This window comes from Mytilus californianus, unplaced genomic scaffold, assembly GCF_021869535.1.
Source record: "Mytilus californianus isolate M0D057914Y unplaced genomic scaffold, xbMytCali1.0.p SCAF_2, whole genome shotgun sequence".
Lineage (NCBI taxonomy): Eukaryota > Metazoa > Mollusca > Bivalvia > Mytilida > Mytilidae > Mytilus > Mytilus californianus.
In genome coordinates this window covers 118,116,586-118,139,700 of record NW_026262668.1, presented here as the reverse complement: position 1 = coordinate 118,139,700, position 23,115 = coordinate 118,116,586, and the positions used below count along the sequence as shown (strand labels likewise).

The window sequence follows — 23,115 nt, the reverse complement described above, 5'->3', positions numbered from 1 at the left end:
ACCATCTAAAGGCAACGGTTATATTTGTCTACCTGGAAGAGGAAACTCTTGCGACAGGAGTAATGTTAACCATCTAAAGGCAAGGGTTATATTTGTCTACCTGGAAGAGGAAACTCTTGCGACAGGAGTAATGTTTACCATCTTAAGGCAAGGGTTATATTTGTCAACCTGGAAGAGGAAACTCTTGCGACAGGAGTAATGTTTACCATCTAAAGGCAAGGGTTATATAATTGTCTACCTGGAAGAGGAAACTCTTGTGACAGGAGTAATGTTTACCATCTAAAGGCAAGGGTTATATTTGTCTACCTGGAAGAGGAAACTCTTGTGACAGGAGTAATGTTAACCAACTAAAGGCAAGGGTTATATTTGTCTACCTGGAAGAGGAAACTCTTGCAACAGGAGTAATGTTTACCATCTAAAGGCAAGGGTTATATTTGTCTACCTGGAAGAGGAAACTCTTGTGACAGGAGTACTGTTAACCATCTAAAGGCAACGGTTATATTTGTCTACCTGGAAGAGGAAACTCTTGTGACAGGAGTAATGTTAACCATCTAAAGGCAAGGGTTATATTTGTCTACCTGGAAGAGGAGACTCTTGCGGCAGGAGTAATGTTTACCATCTAAAGGCAATGGTTATATTTGTCTACCTGGAAGAGGAAACTCTTGCGACAGGAGTAATGTTTACCATCTAAAGGCAAGGGTTATAAACCATCTAAAGGCAAGGGTTATATATTTGTCTACCTGGAAGAGGAAACTCTTGTGACAGGAGTAATGTTAACCATCTAAAGGCAAGGGTTATATTTGTCTACCTGGATGAGGAAACTCTTGTGACAGGAGTAATGTTTACCATCTAAAGGCAAGGGTTATAAACCAACTAAAGGCAAGGGTTATATTTGTCTACCTGGAAGAGGAAACTCTTGTGACAGGAGTAATGTTAACCATCTAAAGGCAAGGGTTATATTTGTCTACCTGGAAGAGGAAACTCTTGTGACAGGAGTAATGTTAACCATCTAAAGGCAAGGGTTATATTTGTCTACCTGGAAGAGGAAACTTTTGCGACAGGAGTAATGTTTACCATCTCAAGGCAAGGGTTATATAATTGTCTACCTGGAAGAGGAAACTCTTGCGACAGGAGTAATGTTTACCATCTAAAGGCAAGGGTTATATTTGTCTACCTGGAAGAGGAGACTCTTGCGACAGGAGTAATGTTTACCATCTAAAGGCAAGGGTTATATTTGTCTACCTGGAAGAGGAAACTCTTGCGACAGGAGTAATGTTTACCATCTAAAGGCAAGGGTTATATTTGTCTACCTGGAAGAGGAAACTCTTGTGACAGGAGTACTGTTAACCATCTAAAGGCAAGGGTTATATTTGTCTACCTGGAAGAGGAAACTCTTGTGACAGGAGTACTGTTAACCATCTAAAGGCAAGGGTTATATTTGTCTACCTGGAAGAGGAAACTCTTGTGACAGGAGTAATGTTTACCATCTAAAGGCAAGGGTTATATTTGTCTACCGTGAAGAGGAAACTCTTGTGACAGGAGTAATGTTTACCATCTAAAGGCAACGGTTATATTTGTCTACCTGGAAAAGGAAACTCTTGCGACAGGAGTAATGTTAACCATCTAAAGGCAAGGGTTATATTTGTCTACCTGGAAGAGGAAACTCTTGTGACAGGAGTACTGTTAACCATCTAAAGGCAAGGGTTATATTTGTCTACCTGGAAGAGGAAACTCTTGTGACAGGAGTAATGTTTACTATCTAAAGGCAATGGTTATATTTGTCTACCTGGAAGAAGAAACTCTTGTGACAGGAGTAATGTTTACCATCTAAAGGCAAGGGTTATATTTGTCTACCTGGAAGAGGAAACTCTTGTGACAGGAGTAATGTTAACCATCTAAAGGCAACGGTTATATTTGTCTACCTGGAAGAGGAAACTCTTGTGACAGGAGTAATCTTTACCATCTAAAGGCAAGGGTTATATTTGTCTACCTGGAAGAGGAAACTCTTGCGACAGGAGTACTGTTAACCATCTAAAGGCAAGGGTTATATTTGTCTACCTGGAAGAGGAAACTCTTGTGACAGGAGTAATGTTAACCATCTTAAGGCAAGGGTTATATTTGTCTACCTGGAAGAGGAAACTCTTGTGAGAGGAATAATGTTAACCATCTAAAGGTAAGGGTTATATTTGTCTACCTGGAAGAGGAAACTCTTGTGACAGGAGTAATGTTTACCATCTAAAGGCAAGGGTTATATTTGTCTACCTGGAAGAGGAGACTCTTGCGACAGGAGTAATGTTAACCATCTAAAGGCAAGGGTTATATTTGTCTACCTGGAAGAGGAAACTCTTGCGACAGGAGTAATGTTTACCATCTTAAGGCAAGGGTTATATTTGTCTACCTGGAAGAGGAAACTCTTGTGACAGGAGTAATGTTAACCATCTAAAGGCAACGGTTATATTTGTCCACCTGGAAGAGGAAACTCTTGCGACAGGAGTAATGTTAACCATCTAAAGGCAAGGGTTATATTTGTCTACCTGGAAGAGGAAACTCTTGCGACAGGAGTAATGTTTACCATCTAAAGGCAAGGGTTATATAATTGTCTACCTGGAAGAGGAAACTCTTGTGACAGGAGTAATGTTTACCATCTAAAGGCAAGGGTTATATTTGTCTACCTGGAAGAGGAAACTCTTGTGACAGGAGTACTGTTAACCATCTAAAGGCAAGGGTTATATTTGTCTACCTGGAAGAGGAAACTCTTGCGACAGGAGTAATGTTTACCATCTAAAGGCAAGGGTTATATTTGTCTACCTGGAAGAGGAAACTCTTGTGACAGGAGTAATGTTAACCATCTAAAGGCATAAAATTGTGGTTTTATATTAAGTTCCTCTATTCTTTGGTGGAGTCTTTGATCACTTGTTTGTAACATGTCAGAAAAATGTTGCATCATATAACCTGAAAAATAATAATACTATCAATTGAAATTGAAACAGAAGGTACGATAAAGCAACATATAAAGGTCCCTTGAAATAAAAAAAATATTACAAATCCATCCTATGAACACGTTTAAAAATTTTCCTACATATTTGAAATAGGCCTCAAAACTTTTTTAATTGCAAAAAATTACAAACTTAAGAGATCATTAAAATTTAAATATGAACAAAAGTCTGATCTTAAACTACATGTTTGCCAAACTATATTTTATATACAGCTTACAAAATGTGATTGATACAAATACAATATTTTCTTGGACAGTGTATTTGTTTATATGTTATAAGTGACAAGATGATATCTCTATTGATTTATCAATGAATTAAACATGATTGTGAAAGAATTGATGAAATTAATTGTTTTGCAAAGACAGGGGTGAAAATTTGGCTCTTATCATACCTCTTCCGTATCAACGTATTTACATATAACAATACAGAAGGTTAAGTGAGTGCTGTAATACTCTTTTACATTAGGGAAGGAATTTCATTCTCAATAAAGTCATACAAGAAAAAAAAATAGGTACATAGAACAAGAATATAAATGTCATAAATATCAATGACCTAAACTCTTCCTGACAAATTTGCCTGATTACTGCAGGTGAAATAAACTGAATAGGTTCTTGATATGTAAAAATTTCTCTACCATAGTGCAATAATTCTCTTTCAAAACTTTAAAGGTAAGACTTATTTAATGTCACAGTACCCAAATTGCACCTCCTTAGCAAAAATAGCAGCGAAAATCTTACAAGTTTTATTAGGCACTAAACAATATTTGTGTTTTTTTATTATTTGACATTATGCATGACTTTCAAAAAGGTAAATACATTTAAATATTCACAAAACGTTCACAGTATATATCAACAGATGAAGTGTTCACTGGAAAAAGTAAAATCTACGGAAACGTCGCCATGCGACATCCACAAAAAGTCATCTTTTAAAAATGAGCAAATAAAATATGTTACGAGCATCTATTTCTTAACAAATAGTAAGCATGGACTAATGTATAATTGTTCTAAATATTTGAAGAAATAAAACAAAACATCTGTTATTTGATTTTTAAGGGTGTGAATTTAAGCATGGATGCAATTTGGGTACCCCTTATTACAAAATCATGGATTGTTTGGACGTAGGTTCAAACCCATTTTTCTAAGATTCAATATGGATTCAAAATTAAATTGGTGGAACTATATAGTAAATAAGGATACATCTACAAAATAAACACAAATTGAAAACTTTTGTTTAGATCATAAATAAACGTAGGTGAAAAAACTGTCAAAATAGGTGCAATTTGGGTACCCTCACGTTAAGTAAATAATTCATATATCATACTCTGTGTGTACTTTTAATTGTTTTTTTTATAATATAATAATATGATCAATTGCTGATATGAGTGCATGTTTTTAAAAACACCCTAGGAGTAGTGAATCATTTCTATAAAAAAAAAACCAACTCAAGAAATCATACTTTTTCACAGTCAGATAGATTTTTTTTAAGAATAACACTGTGTTTAAAATTTTGTATATTCATAAATTTATGTGATGTTTTTGTTAATGTGGATATAGCAAATGAATAGCTTTTGCAAAAAAATAACCTTACATTCCAAATTTTGATAGCATTATTTGTATGTAGCATTTCCTGAAATCAGAATAATTTAATCTCGTGTTTGTGGCCATTGTTCAACAATCGCAATAATAAATACACACAAACATTTCTAACTATATTTATAGTGGTTACATTATGTGCTTTGATGTTTCCAACCAAACATTTCTATATTTATAGTGGTTACATAATGTACTTTGATGTGTCCCACCAAACATTTCTATATTTATAGTGGTTACATAATATGCTTTGATGTGTCCCACCAAACATTTCTATACTTTTAGTGGTTACATAATGTGCTTTGATGTGTCCCACCAAACATCTCTATATTTATAGTGGTTACATAATGTGCTTTGATGTTTCCCACCAAACACTTCTATGTTTCCCACCAAACATCTCTATACTTATAGTAGTTACATAATGTGCTTTGATGTGTCCCACCAAACATCTCTATACTTATAGTGGTTACATAATATGCTTTGATGTGTCCCACCATACATTTCTATATTTATAGTGGTTACATAATGTGCTTTGATGTTTCCCACCAAACATTTCTATATTTATAGTAGTTACATAATGTGCTTTGATGTGTCCTACCAAACATTTCTATATTCATAGTGGTTACATAATATGCTTTGATGTGTCCCACCAAACATTTCTATATTTATAGTAGTTACATAATGTGCTTTGATGTTTCCCACCATGCATTACTTTGTAGCTTATAGTTCTTACCTATTCCACATTGGGAATCTGCATCTAATGTCTTTATAAATAAATCTCTAATTTCTGACATCAAATTCATAAAACAAAAGAAGGAATCTGCCTCAGCATTCTCTGAAATTTTAGATATGATGACTAAAACATTATATGTGAGTGTTAAAACGGAAATGGGTTATATACTAAATCATCAAACAGAAGCCCTTGTCCAAGTATTTTCAATAGTTTAAGAAAATCATGTCTGGAATAGGTAGGACCTCAAACCTAATTATCTCTTGGAGTTCCTCCGAGGTAGTCTGGCCAACATCATACTTGATATGAAAAACTCCATTGAAAAAAAAAACATCACTGAAAAATGATGAAGGATTGTAAGGGCAAAAACTAATTAATATATACATCTTTCTCTATATTTAATTGTCTATAGGAAGTAACCTATTGTAAACTATAATTTCCATATCAAAGTATGAATTTCAAGTGGCATATAGATGATATCAAGATAATATGCAGACACATCAAATAATTCCTCCAAGTAGTGAAATACCATATATTCATTAGAAATATTGCATGATCATCACTTAATAATTGGAAATGAAATAATTTGCATAGATCACTTAAAACACATTTTAAAGATGCTTTGAGGTTTAATATGAAAATACTGTACCTCTGCATTCTTTTATAGGGTCAGCAGCAAAGCAATAGTAGATTGGACCGACAATCTCATTCATACCCTGTTCAAGATAAAAGAAAAAAACATAAGAACTTTTAGAAAAGGTATGATACAAGCTAGCTTTGATCCATAATCTATGTGGTAAAAACTGACCAATAATTGGTTCTTGATGGCCAGGTTGTATAGAAAGTTTCTTGGACAACAGACACATGTCTTTAATGTAGATTTAAATATATTTAAAATATTTTTTTTTAAATGTTATATATTACAATAAATAAACTTGGTGTATTTACTGTCTTCTGATTGGTTAAAAGTATTACCTTTATTTTCAATGTTGTCAATTTTTATGGCGACACACCCACTCTGACGTTGTGTATTTATACACCAACATGTGTGTACGTTGTTATTGTTAATATAAATAATATAAAAAGCTCTTTGAGCCTTATTTTTGATAGAAATTTATTTATAATGAATAGCTATTATTTATTTTGAATTTATAGAACCATAAAATTAATTTTTGACTCTTCACATTTTACATAATCCACTTCGCGGATTATTCAATGTGAAGAGTCAAAAATTAATTTCATGGTTCAATAAATTCAAAATAAATAATAGCCATTCATTTAATAGTTTTGTAAATAGAAAAAAATATCATCTGAAAAACTTTTCTAAAACTATATATATATTGTACATACAATGTATCTCTTGGTTACCCTATTTTTATGTTACTGCTGACATTTCTACGTATGTACTGACCTGTACATATCCTTGACCAGGATTTAATTTGGAATAAATAAACAATATTCTTTCAACAACTTCCCAGTGAGCTTCATGACCATCAGGCAATACCATGTATTCTTCACTCACTTTTCTTCTACTTAAAACTTTCTACAAAAGAAAAATAATGCAATTACATAAAATGTTTTGTGTGTCTGTCTTCTTAAATATTAAATTTATCATTAAGTTACAGCCAAATTAATCAATGAATATTGTTTTTTAAAGGATAAATTTATAGTTCCCATTGAATTAACTTCACATAGAACAATATTAATTGCATTTATTCAATAGTACAGTTCACTTTACAAAAATTTAAGTAGCCAGGTAAAGACGAACTCATTCTTGGGAAAAGTTTTATTTCCTTTGCAAAAAATTCAATATCTTTCTTCTTCTGTGTAGACTGTACTGCTGTTTTGTAGACAAAAGCAATGTCTTCCTTTCTTATTATACAGTATGAATATAATTGTAACAATTTCAAAATTAATATTGACCAGTGTTGATAATTGCTTAACACAGACTACTTTTCATTTGTCTACCTCGACAGCAAAAAAAATTATTCTCCAATACAGTCGACTCACGTTATCTCGAAGTCAGCTGGACCAGAAAAATATTTCGAGATACACGTAGTTCGACTCAAACGAAAACCGGAAGTTTGACAGACCAAGGGACACAACTCTTGCTTAGCTTGGTAAGGCTAAAATTAATCATGATGAATATGGGAAAGGGATCGATACTCTGGTCTCAGATCGATGTATTCGCATGTCATGGTCTTTCATTATTATAATAACATTGTTTTCACTTATTTAATTATTTCTTTGAACAGTTACAATTTTTCCCTATTGCTTTTATCCGAGAAAGTAATTTCCAATCGATATTAGCGTTATTTAAGTCATCTAAAGTTGACAAAGTTGTTTATTCTCTGATACAAGAGATTTAAGAAAATTTAGATTTCTTTTCGTTTTCTTTTATTTCAATCTTTCCTTTCAAAAGAAAATACAAAAAAATTAAAGAAGCCGATTGAGTAGTTTTTAGGTAATTACCAACGGAAGTCTTAATCCCCACTTTATACACATCCAAGCTCATCAGTGTAAATCACCATTAATTGTTTTTGTAAACATTTAAAATAATTTAACTTTAACAATGTATCACTAATTATTTATCAAGGTGATAAAAGATAATCTTAGGTAAACACTCGTGGAAATAGCATGTCATAAATCAATACAGTGGTCAGTGACCGGAAATTAAATTACATGTGTATTGTCAGATTAACTCATAAATCCATTTAAATCCCGGAGGTCATGTTTTGACATATGTGTATGAGTTCGAGATAAATAATGAATTTCGAATGCTTTTGTTAACCTTGAAATTGTAAATTTAGTTCAACTCATCCTATTTCGACTCATCAGGAGTCGAAATACATACATTTATATGGAACAAAGTTTGGGACCATGAGAAAACTTCGACTCATCCGAAATTTCCAGTCAACCGAGTTCGAGACAACAAGAGTTATCTGTATATATAAATTTCAGCCAACAGAAAACAAGAGGCTCTCAAGAGCCTGAATCGCTCACCTGTATTTCAGAGGAGAAGATTTTTAAATGTTAGCAAACTTGATGAACAAATTGTGTAAAATTGTCTTTAAAGGGCAATAACTCCTTAAGGGGTCAATTGACAATTATGGTCATAATAACTTTTTTGTAGATCTTACTTTGCTGAACATTATTGCTGCTTACAGTTTATATATATCTAAAATAATATTCAAAATAATAACAAACTAGAGGAGGCTCTAAAGAGCCTGTGTCGCTCACCTTGGTCTATGTGCATATTAAACAAAGGACACAGATGGATTCATGACAAAATTGTGTTTTGGTGATGGTGATGTGTTTGTAGATCTTACTTTACTGAACATTCTTGCTGCTTACAATTATCTCTATAATGATCTTGGCCCAGTAGTTACAGTGGAAAATATTTTGTAAAAATTTACAAAAATTTATGAAAATTATAAAAAATTGACTATAAAGGGCAATAACTCCTTAAGGGGTCAATTGACAATTTTGGTCATGTTGACTTATTTGTAGATCTTACTTTGCTGTACATTATTGCTGTTTACAGTTTATCTCTATCTATAATAATATTCAAGATAATAACCAAAAGCTGCAAAATTTTCCTAAAAATTACCAATTCAGGGGCATCAACCCAACAACGTGTTGCCTGATTGGTCTGAAAATTTCAGGGCAGATAGATCTTGACCTAATGAACAATTTTATTCTTGTCAGATTTGCTCTAAATGCTTTGGTTTCAGAGATATGAGCCAAAAACTGCATTTTACCCTATGAACTATTTTTTAGCCATGTCGGCCATCTTGGTTCGCGGGCGGGTCATCGGACACATTTTTTAAACTAGATACCCTAATGATGATTGTGGACAAGTTTGGTTAAATTTGTCTTAGTAGTTTCAGAGGAGAAGATTTTTGTAAAAGATTACAAAAATTTACGAAAAATGGTTAAAAATTGACTATAATGGGCAATAACTCCTTAAGGGGTCAACTGACCATTTTGGTCATGTTGACTTATTAGTAGATCTTACTTTGCTGAACATTATTGCTGTTTACAGTTTATCTCTTTCTATAATAATATTCAAGACAATAACCAAAAACGGCAAAATTTCCTTAAAATTACCAATTCAGGGGCAGCAACCCAACAACGGGTTTTCAGATTCATCTGAAAATTTCAAGGCAGATAGATCTTGACCTGATAAACAATTTTACCCTCTGTCAGATTTGCTCTAAATGCTTTGGTTTCAGAGATATATGCCAAAATCTACATTTTACCCCTATGTTCTATTTTTAGCCATGGCGGCCATCTTGGTTAGTTGGCCAGGTCACCGGACACATTTTTTAAACTAGATACCCTATTAATGATTGTGGCCAAGTTTGGTCAAATTTGGCCCAGTAGTTTCAGAGGAGAAGATTTTTGTAAAAGTTTACGGACGACGGACGATGGACGCCGGACGACGGACGCCAAGTGATGAGAAAAGCTCACTTGGCCCTTTGGGCCAGGTGAGCTAAAAAGGGTATCATTTCATATTTTAACATCTTGTCTCATAAAAAGATTGTTAAAAAGGTTCATTGTAGTCTGATGAAGATTTTAAGGCTCACATTATAATTGCCCTTCCTGTCTACTTTAATGGTTTCTGATTGCAGTACACACTGTTCTACACGTTTGCGTAATGTTTCCACACGTGAATCTGCATGTATTATATCTTTGCATGGATAATCTGTCGCTTTTTGGAAGAAAAATAAATCTGGACATAATCGTCTGCAAAATATGATTTAAATATTAAATAACAATTGAGTAATTGGCATGTGAACTACATCATACTATTCTTAAATAGTTTTGTATATAAGCAAGGTTAAGTGCAATGGTTATATGACAATGAGAGCTTAAATAAATGTTATTGTCATGCTGTTGTTCTAATTACTGTCTTTCGTCCCTAGAAGCATTACAGTACACTTCGTGCACATCTTTATCTTGTATATATATAGAGTTTTAGTCCTATAAAAATATCACCATCTGATTAGGAGCTTCATGTGAAAAAGTAAAAATCAGATGTAGCATTATTAGCTAAAATTACATGAAACATAAAAGGATGGGTACAATAAGGGCCTTATTTGGTCTATTTTTTCACTGAAGTTGTTATAGTTTTTATACAACCGCAAAAAATTTTGCGGTCGTATATTGGTATCACGTCGTCATCCGAAGACAGTTGGTTTCCTGACAATAACTTCAGTATAATTAAATAGAAATCTATGAAATTTAAACACAAGGTTTATAACCACAAAAGGAAGGTTGGGATTGAATATGGGGGTTATGGTCCTAACAGTTTAGGATTTAGGGGCCAAAAAGGGGCCCAAATAAGAATTTTTCTAGTTTACAGACAATAACTTGTGGAAAGGTGTATGGATCTCTCTGAAATTATACCACAAGTTTCCATACCCCAAAGGGATGGTTAAAATTTGTTTTGGGGGGTTATGGCTCAAACCGTTTAGGAATTAGAAGCAAAAAAGGGGGAAAAACAAGGGTTTCCTGGTTAATGGACAATTAAAACAATTTTAAAGCAGTGTAAGGGAGGTTATCCAAACACAACATTTTGATTACCTCCCTTACACTGCTTTTAAATTATGTATAAAGAAATGTTGTATTGTCTTGAGATGATTAGCTGTCAATTTATTTTTAGAAGTTACTATTAAGGAATATTATGTATGTCATTTTCTATTTTAAGACTTTTATGATGTATTTAAATGGGTAATTATGGTTGCAAACTCCATTGGAAATTTGAATTGAGATTATGACCATATCTTGAGGGGAAACATTTTCAGGGGGAAAAGGAGGGGGGGGGGTGAAAAAAAAATTTGGCAGGGGGGAGAAATTGTTGGGTGTAAATTTTTTCTCATTTCAGATTTCAGAAATTAAAAAGAAAAATTCTTCAAATATTATTTTTTTTGCAAAACAAAAGTGTGGGGGAGAGGTCAATACGCAACAGCATAGTGTATTGCACAAAAGCAAAACTAGAGGCTCTAAAGAGCCTGTGTCGCTCACCTTGGTCTATGTGCATATTAAACAATGGACACAGATGGATTCATGACAAAATTGTGTTTTGGTGATGGTGATGTGTTTGTAGATCTTACTTTACTGAACATTCTTGCTGCTTACAATTATCTCTATCTATAATGAACTTGGCCAAGAAGTCACAGTGGAAAATATTTTGAAAAAATTGACAAAAATTGACAAAATTTATGAAAATTGTAAAAAATTGACTATAAAGGGCAATAACTCCTTAAGGGGTCAATTGACAATTTTGGTCATGTTGACTTATTTGTAGATCTTACTTTGCTGTACATTATTGCTGTTTACAGTTTATCTCTATCTATAATAATGTTCAAGATAATAACCAAATGCTGCAAAATTTTCTTAAAATTACCAATTCAGGGGCAGCAACCCAACAACGTGTTGCCTGATTGGTCTGAAAATTTCAGGGCAGATAGATCTTGACCTACTGAACAATTTTATCCTTGACAGGTTTGCTCTAAATGCTTTGGTTTCAGAGATATGAGCCAAAAACTGCATTTTACCTTATGTACTATTTTTTAGCCATGTCGGCCATCTTGGTTCGCGAGCGGTGTCATCAGACACATTTTTTAAACTAGATACCCTAATGATGATTGTGGACAAGTTTAGTTAAATTTGTCTTAGTAGTTTCAGAGGAGAAGATTTTTGTAAAAGATAACAAAAATTTACGAAAAATGGTTAAAAATTGACTATAAAGGGCAATAACTCCTTAAGGGGTCAACTGACCATTTTGGTCAAGTTGACTTTTTTGTAGATCTTACTTTGCTGAACATTATTGCTGTTCACAGTTTATCTCTATCTATAATAATATTCAAGATAATAACCAAAAACGGCAAAATTTCCTTAAAATTACCAATTCAGGGGCAGCAACCCAACAACGGGTTGTCAGATTTATCTGAAAATTTCAGGGCAGATAGATCTTGACCTGATAAACAATTTTACCCTCTGTCAGATTTGCTCTAAATGCTTTGGTTTCAGAGATATAAGCCAAAATTTACATTTTATCCCCATGTTCTATTTTTAGCCATGGTGGCCATCTTGGTTGTTTGGCCGGGTCACCGGACACATTTTTAAACTAGATACCCCAATGATGATTGTGGCCAAGTTTGGTCAAATTTGGCCCAGTAGTTTCAGAGGAGAAGATTTTTGTAAAAGTTTATGGACGACGGACGCTGTTTACGATTGACGCAGGACGACGGACGCCAAGTGATGAGAAAAGCTCACATGGCCCTGTGGGCCAGGTGAGCTAAAAAAGGGGGTAATTTTTTTTTTTTTTTTTGTGGGGGGAGGGGTGGTCAATTCGCAACAGCAAAGTGTATTGCAAAAAAGCAAAAAATTGAATATAAATTCAAATCATATACTGTGGATTCATTTTTATTCGTGGTATACCAATTTTCGTGGGTTTCGTGGGTCACAGCGAACCACAAATTTTAGAATTCAACGAAGAATAATCCCGAGAAATGTGTATGGAGTCGGATGTTTATTTTCGGTTATGTTATGCAGTTCTAGTATAGTGTTGACTTGCGATAAACATTGTTTCAGAAAAAGGGTGAAGGTTTGGTACCATTAAAACGTTTAAACCCGCTGCATTTGTTTGCACCTGTCCTAAGTCAGGAATCTGATGTTCAGTAGTTGTCGTTTGTTGATGTGGTTCATAAGTGTTTCTCGTTTCTCGTTTTTTATATAGATTAGACCGTTGGTTTTCCCGTTTGAATGGTTTTACACTAGTAATTTTTTGGGGCCCTTTATAGCTTACTGTTCGGTGTGAGCCAAGGCTCAGTGTTGAAGACCGTACTGTGACCTATAATGGTTTACTTTTATAAATCTTTACTTGGATGGAGAGTTGTCTCATTGGCACTCATACCACATCTTCTTATATCTATTTACATAACACGTGTTTTTATTGAAAGAAGATACAAGTATTTTGATTAAATCAATAATAAATACATCTAATATCAGTGATAATTTATTTTTTAAAATTGATTAAAACTGTTCATGGAAAATAACTGCAAGTTGTTAATTACCGTGTCTTAGTTTGGTTTACTGGTGATTAAAAATCAATAGGATTAAGTACGGGGATATTGCCCGTAGGTAATATTGTTTATGACAGGAACATTTATTTTCACACCTTTTACTTATATGATTGTTTATTATATCTTGATTAGGGAAATGAGCTTTCAATCATAGAGTTTTTAATGCCTTATAAAATTCCGACAAGAATTTATAAATTGTAAAACAAACAAATAATTAGTTGTCTCTGTCCATTATTGTAAAAGAAGTTTTCAATGAACACTTTAACCTAGAATGACCAAGCGAGGATTTTGACAATTCAAAACTTTTTCAATGAAATTCCTTCTTTTTTGTTTGTTTTATTATTGATCAAACCAAGGAGGTTATATAATCTCCTAAATCAAAAAGAAATCCACGAATTGCCTATCTGATTTTTTTTTTTTTTTTTTGTAATCAGCGATCCACGAATTTACGTATACAAACGAAACGTCTTTTTTACTCTATCCACGAAAATTGATACCCACGAAAATAAATGAATCCACAGTAACCAATTCTAAGTTCTTTGACTACAGTTATTCTGTATCAGAAACCTATTATGTGTCAAATATTTAATTGCAAGCCAAATTCAGACCTGTATCAAGCACGAATATTGTGTCCATTTTTGCCCCAACTGTTCAGGGTTGGACCTCTGCGGTCGTATCCAGCTGCGCTCAGCGAAGCAATTTATTTATAATGCCCCACCTACAATTATAGAGGGGCATTATGTTTTTCGGTCTGTGCGTCTGTTCGTTCATTCGTCCATGTCCCGCTTCAGGTTAAAGTTTTTGGTCAAAGTTGTTTTTGATGAAGTTGAATTCCAATCAACTTAAAACTTAGTATACATGTTGCCTATGATATGATCTTCTTATTTTAATGCCAAATTGGAGTTTTGACCCAAATTTCACGGTCCAATGAACATAGAAAATGATAGTGAGAGTGGGGCATCCGTGTACGGTACTATGGACACATTCTTGTTTGTTTTAGCAACAAATACATTGTCAAACTGTTTTAGCAACAAATACATTGTCAAACTACAAAGACACATAATGGCTAAGCATTCAGCAACATCACGGAACCATTATGCTGATTCTGGGCCAGCAAATTTGCTATTAGTCCTAAATGCAACATTTTTAGCAGAGAAGCAGTAAATGCCAATTTTCAAAATCCTTTTTAATTAACCAACAAGGAAAGCAAGCTACTAAAAACCTATAAAGGCAGTCTTTCTATTTAAGAAATTCATGTATATATCTACTGAGTAGCAAAATGTGCAATGAAAAGCAATAAAAAAGATATTTTGAACCTTTTGTTTCTCTCTGAAAAAAATAGTAAAATATTTTGAACATTTTGTAGCTCCTCGAAAACAATGGATAGCTGTATTTCCCTTAAATACTGCAAGGTACAAGAATATTTATTGTCTACTATCAAATGTAAAATGGAAACACTAAACAGCTTAAAACGTATAGGATTAAGCACACATGGTAATATGTAAAAGACACATAAAGATAACACACTATTGTACGTTAGTTACCTGCAGTCCTTGTCAATCTGTAATAACATATCATTGTCTTTGAAATATGTTCCCCAGTTACTGTTCGGATTTGGATTTAATGGCTAAAAAATTTGGTATTCAAATGTTATCAAATGTATGTTGATTCAAATCAGACATATATTTATAAACCAGCATATGATAAGGATATTACCTATTTGATATTAACAGCTTTCATATTAAGTTAGATAATATTATGAAAGGGGCACATTCAGAATTTTATAAGAATTGGCACAGTAAAATATAACTGTCTTGAAAAAAAAGTTCTATGTTTATAAATGTTAACCAACATTTACCGGGTAAATGTATATTTGATTTTAACTTTCTGTTCTTGTAAGAGATTGATTAATATGTGGTGAAAAATACTTTATGACTCTATTATAATAATCAGCAAGACTTTACATTTGTATACTCACATGATCATCTTGATGTGTTCCAGTTGAAGCATCCAGTCCAGGTTTTACTATCATCTCATCTATAAAGTGTGTATATAGCTTTCTAAAATGAATAAAAATTTACTTTCAAAATGATAAAATCAAATATAAGAAGACACAAAATAATTTGTATGTAAACATTCATTTAGTAGAAAAATGTTTACTATAACCCCAGTACATGAATAAAGCTATTTACAAAATGTAAACGATTTTAGAAGTGAATTTGTACCTTTAACAAAAAACATCAGTTGGAGGTTAAAAAAGAAAACAATTGATAGAATTCAAACTGGAATAAATATGTGAAGGCATTATACATAAACTACTTGATTCAGGGTTTCTGCTGGCGGACGATTTTTGTATTTTGTGAAAAAAATATAATTGTGGCGATTAAAATCATGAATGACGAAAGAATTTGGCAAAAGAAATATAACGGTTCAACTTCATCCATCTTATTAATTTTGTTTCAGGTTTCTCAGACTTTTTCACCGATCAGACAATACTTGGATTTCACCTTGAACTTGTCACGCATATCAATACTGTCCAAAAATCTATAATCAGCTAATTGCATTTGATAGCAATAGGCAACGATGAACTAATTAAACTTGAGGCTGTGTCACTCACCTGCATCTTCAGCAATGGCCCCTTTTTAGTAAAAATCATCATACAAGGGGAATAACTTAAAGAGTTAATTGACAATTTCAGTCATGTTGACATGTTTGAAGATCTTATCCTGCTGATAATTTTTCCTTTTTAAAATTTCTTTTTATCTATTACAGTTTTCAAGATAAGAGGCTAAAAATGCAAAAAGATGTTAAAAATTATTATTTAAGGACAATAACTCAAATAACAAGTCGACTGAAGATTTCTTCCATTATGGCACATTTGTAGATCTTGTCTTGCTGATCATTTGTGATATTCAAAGTTTCTATCTATTACAGTTTTCAAGATAATAGACAACGAGAGGCTCTCAAGAGCCTGAATCGCTCACCTGTATTTCAGAGGAGAAGATTTTTAAATTAAGCAAACTTGATGAACAAATTGTGTAAAATTGTCTTTAAAGGGCAATAACTCCTTAAGGGGTCAATTGACGATTATGGTCATATTAACTTTTTTGTAGATCTTACTTTGCTGAACATTATTGCTGCTTACAGTTTATATATATATATAATAATATTCAAAATAATAACAAAAAACTGCAAAATTTTGTTAAAACTACCAATTCGGTGGCAGCAACCCAACAATGGGTTGTTCGATTCATCTGAAAATTTCAGAGCTGATAGATCTTGACCAATTGAACAATTTTACCCTGTGTCAGATTTGCTCTAAAAGATTTAGTTTTTGAAATATAAGCCAAAAACTGCATTTGACCCCTATGTTCTATTTTTAGCCATGGCTGCCATGTTTGTCGATGGATCAAAACTTCGGATACAATTTATAAACTAGATACCCTAAGGAACATTTAGTTAAAGTTTGAAGGTATTTGGCCCAGTAGTTTCAGAGGAGAAGATTTTTTAAATAGTTTACGATGACAGACTACGACAGACACCGACGACAGACGCCAAATGATGGCATAAGCTCACATGAGGCCCTTCGGGCCCCGGTGAGCTAAAAATGGGAAAAAATAACTTCAATAAGGAGAATACTAACGATTTCTGTTATGTTGACTTACTTGTAGATCTTGTCTTGCTGATCAACATTCTTATTAAAGTTTCTATCTATATCTATTATAGTTTTTAAGATATTAGGCACATACAAACAAAAAAAAAATCATTTATTACAATGTAGGATATAAAATAGATATGTAGAATTGTAATAAATGAGACAAAAATGATGCAAATTGATTTGTTTTGTTATCAAGAAGGACAAAATTCTAAACAAAAACATGTTTATGTGAGTTGGGGTAAAAAATTCAGACTGGCTTACAAAGTATTGTTTTGGCGAAGGAGGTGATGAAAAATAAATTGACCCGGGGGAAACCCTGACTTAAAGTATCAGAAAAGGAAACTTGGACAAGACTGTGAAACATAAAATAAAGGTCAATAGACAAACATGCATTTAAAGACATCAGATTCATTAATACATGTCACTACACAAAGTGTGAGGATTGTAGGTTCCTCCCTGTGCTGAAAATTAACTACAGAAAAAGTATATCTAAGTACATGACATGTCAAATGTAGGTCAGTAACCTACTTTTTCTGGAAGGATTTTGCACTCCTAATTTATACTTAGATTAGGTCAAATCAAATTGTTTCTACTCACTTAAATCAGACATTGTCTACCCTGCTTTACTGATCATGATTGATTTTATGTTGAAAGCCTTTAAGATAAAGGTTTTACTACCAGTATCACATCAACTTACATTAGCAATGATCCATGTAAATGGATTCAAGGTCAAAAGAACCCTGCCAGACTTACATGTACACCTTACAATCATTCTTTAAACCAAATGAAGTTGACCTATTACTTATAGTATCTGAGAAACAGACTTAACAAGAAAAACTAACATTGACCAATGAACCATGAAAATGAGGTCAATGTCAGATGAACTTTGCCTGACAGATATGTACACCTTACAACCATCCATACATCAAATGTGTTAACCTAGTGCCTAGCATCTGAGAAACCGACCAAAACACAAAAACTTTACAATGATCAATAAACAATGAAAATGAGGTCAAGGTCAGATGAACTCTGCCAGACAGATATGTACACCTTACAACCATTCATACACTAAATGTGTTAACCTAGTGCTTATAGTATCTGAGAAACCAACCAAAAACTTTGCAATGATCAATAAACAATGAAAATGAGGTCAAGGTCAGATGAACTCTGCCAGACAGATATGTACACCTTACAACCATTCATACACTAAATGTGTTAACCTAGTGCTTATAGTATCTGAGAAACCAACCAAAAACTTTGCAATGACCAATAAACAATGAAAATGAGGTCAAGGTCAGATGAAACAGACATCAATGATATCTATCCATAGATTTTAATACCAACCTCTGCTTGCTCAAAAAATCATTCCATTCACATCTCTTACAAGGAAGGTAATTCAGCAGCAGCTATAAAAATAAAACATGGTTACAAAAATTTAATAATCAATAACTAACATTAGTCTTTTTAAACCAATAATAAACCCTTTGTGTGCTAGATTGTTTTGTATCCATATCAGTAACATGTTTTCATAACGTTCTGACATATTTAACTGTGGTAATATATACTCAAATTAATATGAAAATACAATAAAGAGGACATGTATGTAAGGTAAAAATACATACATTTATATCTTAATGTAAATGTTATTTTCAAACATAAACTAATTTTAAAAATACCTAAATATTACATATCAATGATACACATGCAAAATCATTTATATATCATTCCATTCAACTCCCAATATATCACAGTTTGACGTCATGAAAAATTACATTTTAAGTTAGCGAAATCATCATCTCCCCTGTAACTGTATCATATGCTCTTAAGCTTGATATGTTCTGCATAGTGACCAAGTTGTGTTTGAATTGTTTAAGAAGATTCAGTGAAATATCTTTAATATACCATTACGCCTAAACGAAAAATTTCATCAAAGAAAATACAGCATGATGACAAACTTTATTGCAGAATTATTATTGTCATTGTAAATTACCACTGTCAGATCAGAGAAACATACAGCTGAACTTAGTCTGTGTACCAAAGGTCAATTATTAAGTCAGGGATTTTGTTACTACAAATCACTTAAATCTTTACTAATTTTTTCACAGATATAAGGATTTGGTTTAGAAGTTTGGCTGTACCTGTAGAATTCTTATTACAACCAGGATATCATAACCTAATTTTTATGGTGATGTTGTTTAAAGAGCCTGTAATTTTAGATACAGTCCATGTAAACTTGTATATCCTTTGAATAAACTTATTTTTATTGTGGGGGATGTATAAATTCCCTGCCACATCCAGTTTGTGTTTTTGTTACTTGTTTTTCTGCTTTGAATGGAGCTGATGAGTTAAGCCCTTGTGAACTGAATTTTAAAGTTTTTTCTTATGTTATACTGTTACACCACTGTCCCAGGTAAGGATGAGGGTTTGGTATGTGTCTGTCTCAAGTCAGGAGCCTGTAATTTAGTGGTTGTTTTTTGTTGCTTTATCAAATTTGTTTTTTGTTTTTTTGCTTTGTACATAAATCAGGTCGTTAGTTTTCTTGTTCAAATTGTTTTACATTTGTTATTTTGGGCCTTTTATAGCTCACTATGCAGTATAGGTTTTGCTCATTGTTGAAGGCCATACATAGTTGTTATCTTATATGGCATTTGGTCTCTGGTGGAGAGTTGTCTCATTGGCAATCATATCATATCTCATTTTCATATTTATTATAAAACGTTATCAATTTAAAACTGTAATAAGATCTTTGAATGTTGTTTTATCTGTACTTACATTGATTTTGTTATCAATAAATTAAAACATTAACAATTATGTATTCCTATACAGTAATTAATACTTAGGGTCCTAAATTCTGTCGATACATATATTTTGCCATTGCACAAGGTCAAGTTTTTCTCCGACTGTTTATTGGATCTTTAATTTACAATGATTCTGTTGGCTGTGTACTGATTGATATTTTGGTCTGGGAAACATGATTAACATATCAATTGTAATTGGCTTTCAGTAACTGCCAGTACTCTAAAATTTGTACTTTGTGTCTTAAGTCCTTTTGTTAGTTGCTTTTTGCTGTTTTGTGTCAATCTGAGGAGTCAATCCCTTTTCAACTTATTTTTACAGTTTGTTCTTATGTTGTGCTGTTATACCATTGACCTAGATTATGGGAGGGTTGGGCTCTTCCAAACAGGAATAACTCCCCCAGGCCACATTCTGTGTGTGCATGTCCAAAGTCAAAAACCTGAAATCAGTGGTTGTTGTTGGTTGCTGTCAATTTTTTTTTTTTGGTTTATTGTTTTGTACATAAATCAGGCTTTGTTTTTTCTCTCATTTGAATAGTTTTACAATTTGTCATGTCATGGCCTTTTATGAATTTGGGTTTTGCTCATTTTTGAAGGCTTTATGCTAACATATAGAATTGCTTTTAAAAATCTACTTCATTTGATCTCATATAGTTGTGTCATTGGCAATCATACCTCACCTTCTTATTTTTATAAACCTAAAAATTTCAGTTGATTTACGATCTCAACTTTAGGAAGGTAAAGGGTTCCTGAAATGATTTTGATTTTCTCTGCTCAATGTTGCCCAGCTTAAAGTCTTGATTACTATGGGTAAACTGTGATGTTAAAAGACTAAGACAACTACTGTTTCGAAATGCTTTTACCACCGAGCAATGTGTTTTGGTCTCCTTTCATTTGCTCTCACTCTATGATTAGTTTCCCTTCAGCTTTTATAAATTGGTGAAGACTAAAAAGAACCATCAAATAATTGACAACTGATCTGTCAAATTTGCTATTTATAGATGTACATGTAGTTACTAACCTTCCAGCAAACAGATCTGTAACCACATTCAAAAGGACAACCTGAAAAATTGTATTGTCATGGTAAACAAAAGTTCATTATTTTGTTTTTTACTTTGATCAAATAAAAAATGGTCATTTACTTCAGTAGATGTACCACTACACAACTTGTACAAACTTTCATAAAAAGTCATACTCTTTAGTTGATGTAGAACCAAACAATAATCAGGAACACAAACCACTGAGCACATGACAACAGAACAGAAAGAAAATAATAATGTATGATGACCTCTAAATATCATAGGATTGCTGTCTCATTGACAAAAAAATAGTTCTTGGTGACTTATATTTACTTGGAGGAATCTTCTAAGGAGCATTCAAGTGTGGCCAATTAAATTCTTAGAGGACCAAGAATCTACCATAATGTTCTTTGAAAAATATTTGAACAACTCATTTAAAATTTAGGTCAACCATGTCTTACTTTGGCTTAAAAGCTTGTCTAATCAAGAGAACCTCTATGCAATATATGTACCAGAGTTTGTTGTTTGTAAATCTATTTCTTGGAGGAGTGAGGTAGTGGCGATTGGTGTGTTCTGTTGCACTATCCAATAATTTTGGTTAATTCCTGTTATACTTTTTATGTATTATTAATACAAAGAATGGAAATGGAATGACATGACTTGCGCCTCATGCCCTGTTTACAAACCAATTCAGTTTACATGTATGGCGAATGATATAAATACAATGTATAAGATGTGGTGTTATTGCCTATTACAAGACAACTATCTATAAAAAGACCAAAGGTCAAAGATGTGAACAATTGAAGGTCACTAACTATCCTGATTTATCATGTTTATGGGGGATATCCCCCATGAGAGGTGTTGACCTGAATTTTGAAATTCTTTATTGTATAAACTGAACACCTCAAAACAGGCATTCAATAACCATATTAAAACATCTAAAAGAAATCAAAATTTTTAGAAAACGTATAGCTGTCAGTGTAACAAGCTGAATCTTGGCTGCTTTATGAAGGAATTTGTGCACTTTGATTAACATGGCCACAAAAGGAAATTAAATCTTGCTAAAATTGTGTCAGTCGAAACCTAGGTATTGAAAAACAGTGGCAGATCCGGAAATTCTCATAAGGGGCCCCACTGACTGCCATAAGAGGGGGCCCGCTCCAGTCATGCATCAGTAGTCCCTAAATAATCAACCAAATCTGGAAAATAGAGGGGGTGGGGGGGGGGGGGCTTCAGGAGTGTTTGGTACCAAGTAGTCCGAGGTTGCTCTGACGTCCAACGGGTGTTTTGATGGAACCGCTGAAAAACTTTTTTGCTGGGGCCGTTGAAAAACTGTGTTGCTTGGGCCGTGGAAAAACAGCCGTTGGACGTCAGAACAACCTCGGACTATGTACCAAGGTGTTTCAGAAAAAGTTCAGATATATGTTAACAACAAAAATTCCAGTGGTAGCATTTGCAAAAACTGTAACACTTCACAGTAAATAAAAATTGTAGTTAAAATACAACTTAATTAGCATTTACGCCCTCTCATATAAAAACAAATAAAAGTTTTACCATTAAAACATAACTTCCGTAAATTCTTTAAGTCGATCACCTCTTCTTTCAGGACATCTTCAAATTGCTTCAACCTGAAATATTTTAATTAATAGTATTCTTTTAATTTGTCTAACATTTAGGTACGTCTTTAAACTAAACACATGACGTGACAAACAATTTGAAACTGCAAATAAACTTGCTATTATGGGCGTCATACCTTGCTTGGTAAGCTGCCATCTTTGTTTACTATCTGTACACAAGCGCAGTGGACGACTTCCTACACGTGCTTTTCTATTTTTAGTGAGATAAACACAAAACTTCTTGGGGTCACTAGCTAGTAAAGAAACTTGTGACCGAGAAAAAAGAAACTATTAAACTCTTTAAGCAATAAAAATGGATTGGCTGTCTTCTGTCATCTTGGATTGTACAATAGCAGAAAACCGCAGAAAACTGCATTTTTTTTTAGAAAGAATGCAATATTCGTTTGAAGACTTTCGCGTAAAGGTAGAACATTATATATATATATGACATATATGTCTTATCTTATTATTACGATTGGGTTTTTTTTAAGTTTGATTCGATTTTTTTATAAAGGGAGATAACCCAGAAAATATTATTTTTATAAGGTAATGTACAGTACCTATATTTTGATTTGTACCAAGATAACGAAGTCCGTGTGATCCTTAGTTTTTCCAAGGA

The 23,115-nt window shown here is 33.1% G+C and overlaps 1 protein-coding gene and 1 long non-coding RNA gene across 2 annotated transcripts in view; both read right to left on the bottom strand.

Annotated features, from left to right (window-relative positions):
• LOC127728658 (TBC1 domain family member 13-like) overlaps positions 1-22,691 on the bottom strand; it is a 34,155-nt gene extending 11,464 nt beyond the window's left edge. The window contains exons 1-11 of the mRNA XM_052236261.1: positions 22,634-22,691; positions 22,435-22,508; positions 20,883-20,923; positions 18,411-18,472; positions 15,387-15,468; positions 14,953-15,035; positions 9,905-10,064; positions 6,727-6,858; positions 5,965-6,031; positions 5,319-5,420; positions 2,809-2,952 (exon numbers count right to left, since the gene is read on the bottom strand). Of these exons, the coding sequence (XP_052092221.1) occupies positions 2,809-2,952; positions 5,319-5,420; positions 5,965-6,031; positions 6,727-6,858; positions 9,905-10,064; positions 14,953-15,035; positions 15,387-15,468; positions 18,411-18,472; positions 20,883-20,923; positions 22,435-22,508; positions 22,634-22,653 (967 nt within the window). The 5' untranslated portion in view covers positions 22,654-22,691. The remainder of the gene's footprint in view (positions 1-2,808; positions 2,953-5,318; positions 5,421-5,964; positions 6,032-6,726; positions 6,859-9,904; positions 10,065-14,952; positions 15,036-15,386; positions 15,469-18,410; positions 18,473-20,882; positions 20,924-22,434; positions 22,509-22,633) is intronic.
• On the bottom strand, positions 1,195-2,442 carry LOC127728678 (uncharacterized). The gene is made up of 3 exons (XR_007994310.1): positions 2,399-2,442; positions 2,195-2,262; positions 1,195-1,242 (listed from the first exon to the last, which is right to left on the bottom strand). It is a non-coding gene; the product is annotated as an uncharacterized LOC127728678 (long non-coding RNA).
• Positions 22,692-23,115: the final 424 nt, after the last annotated feature.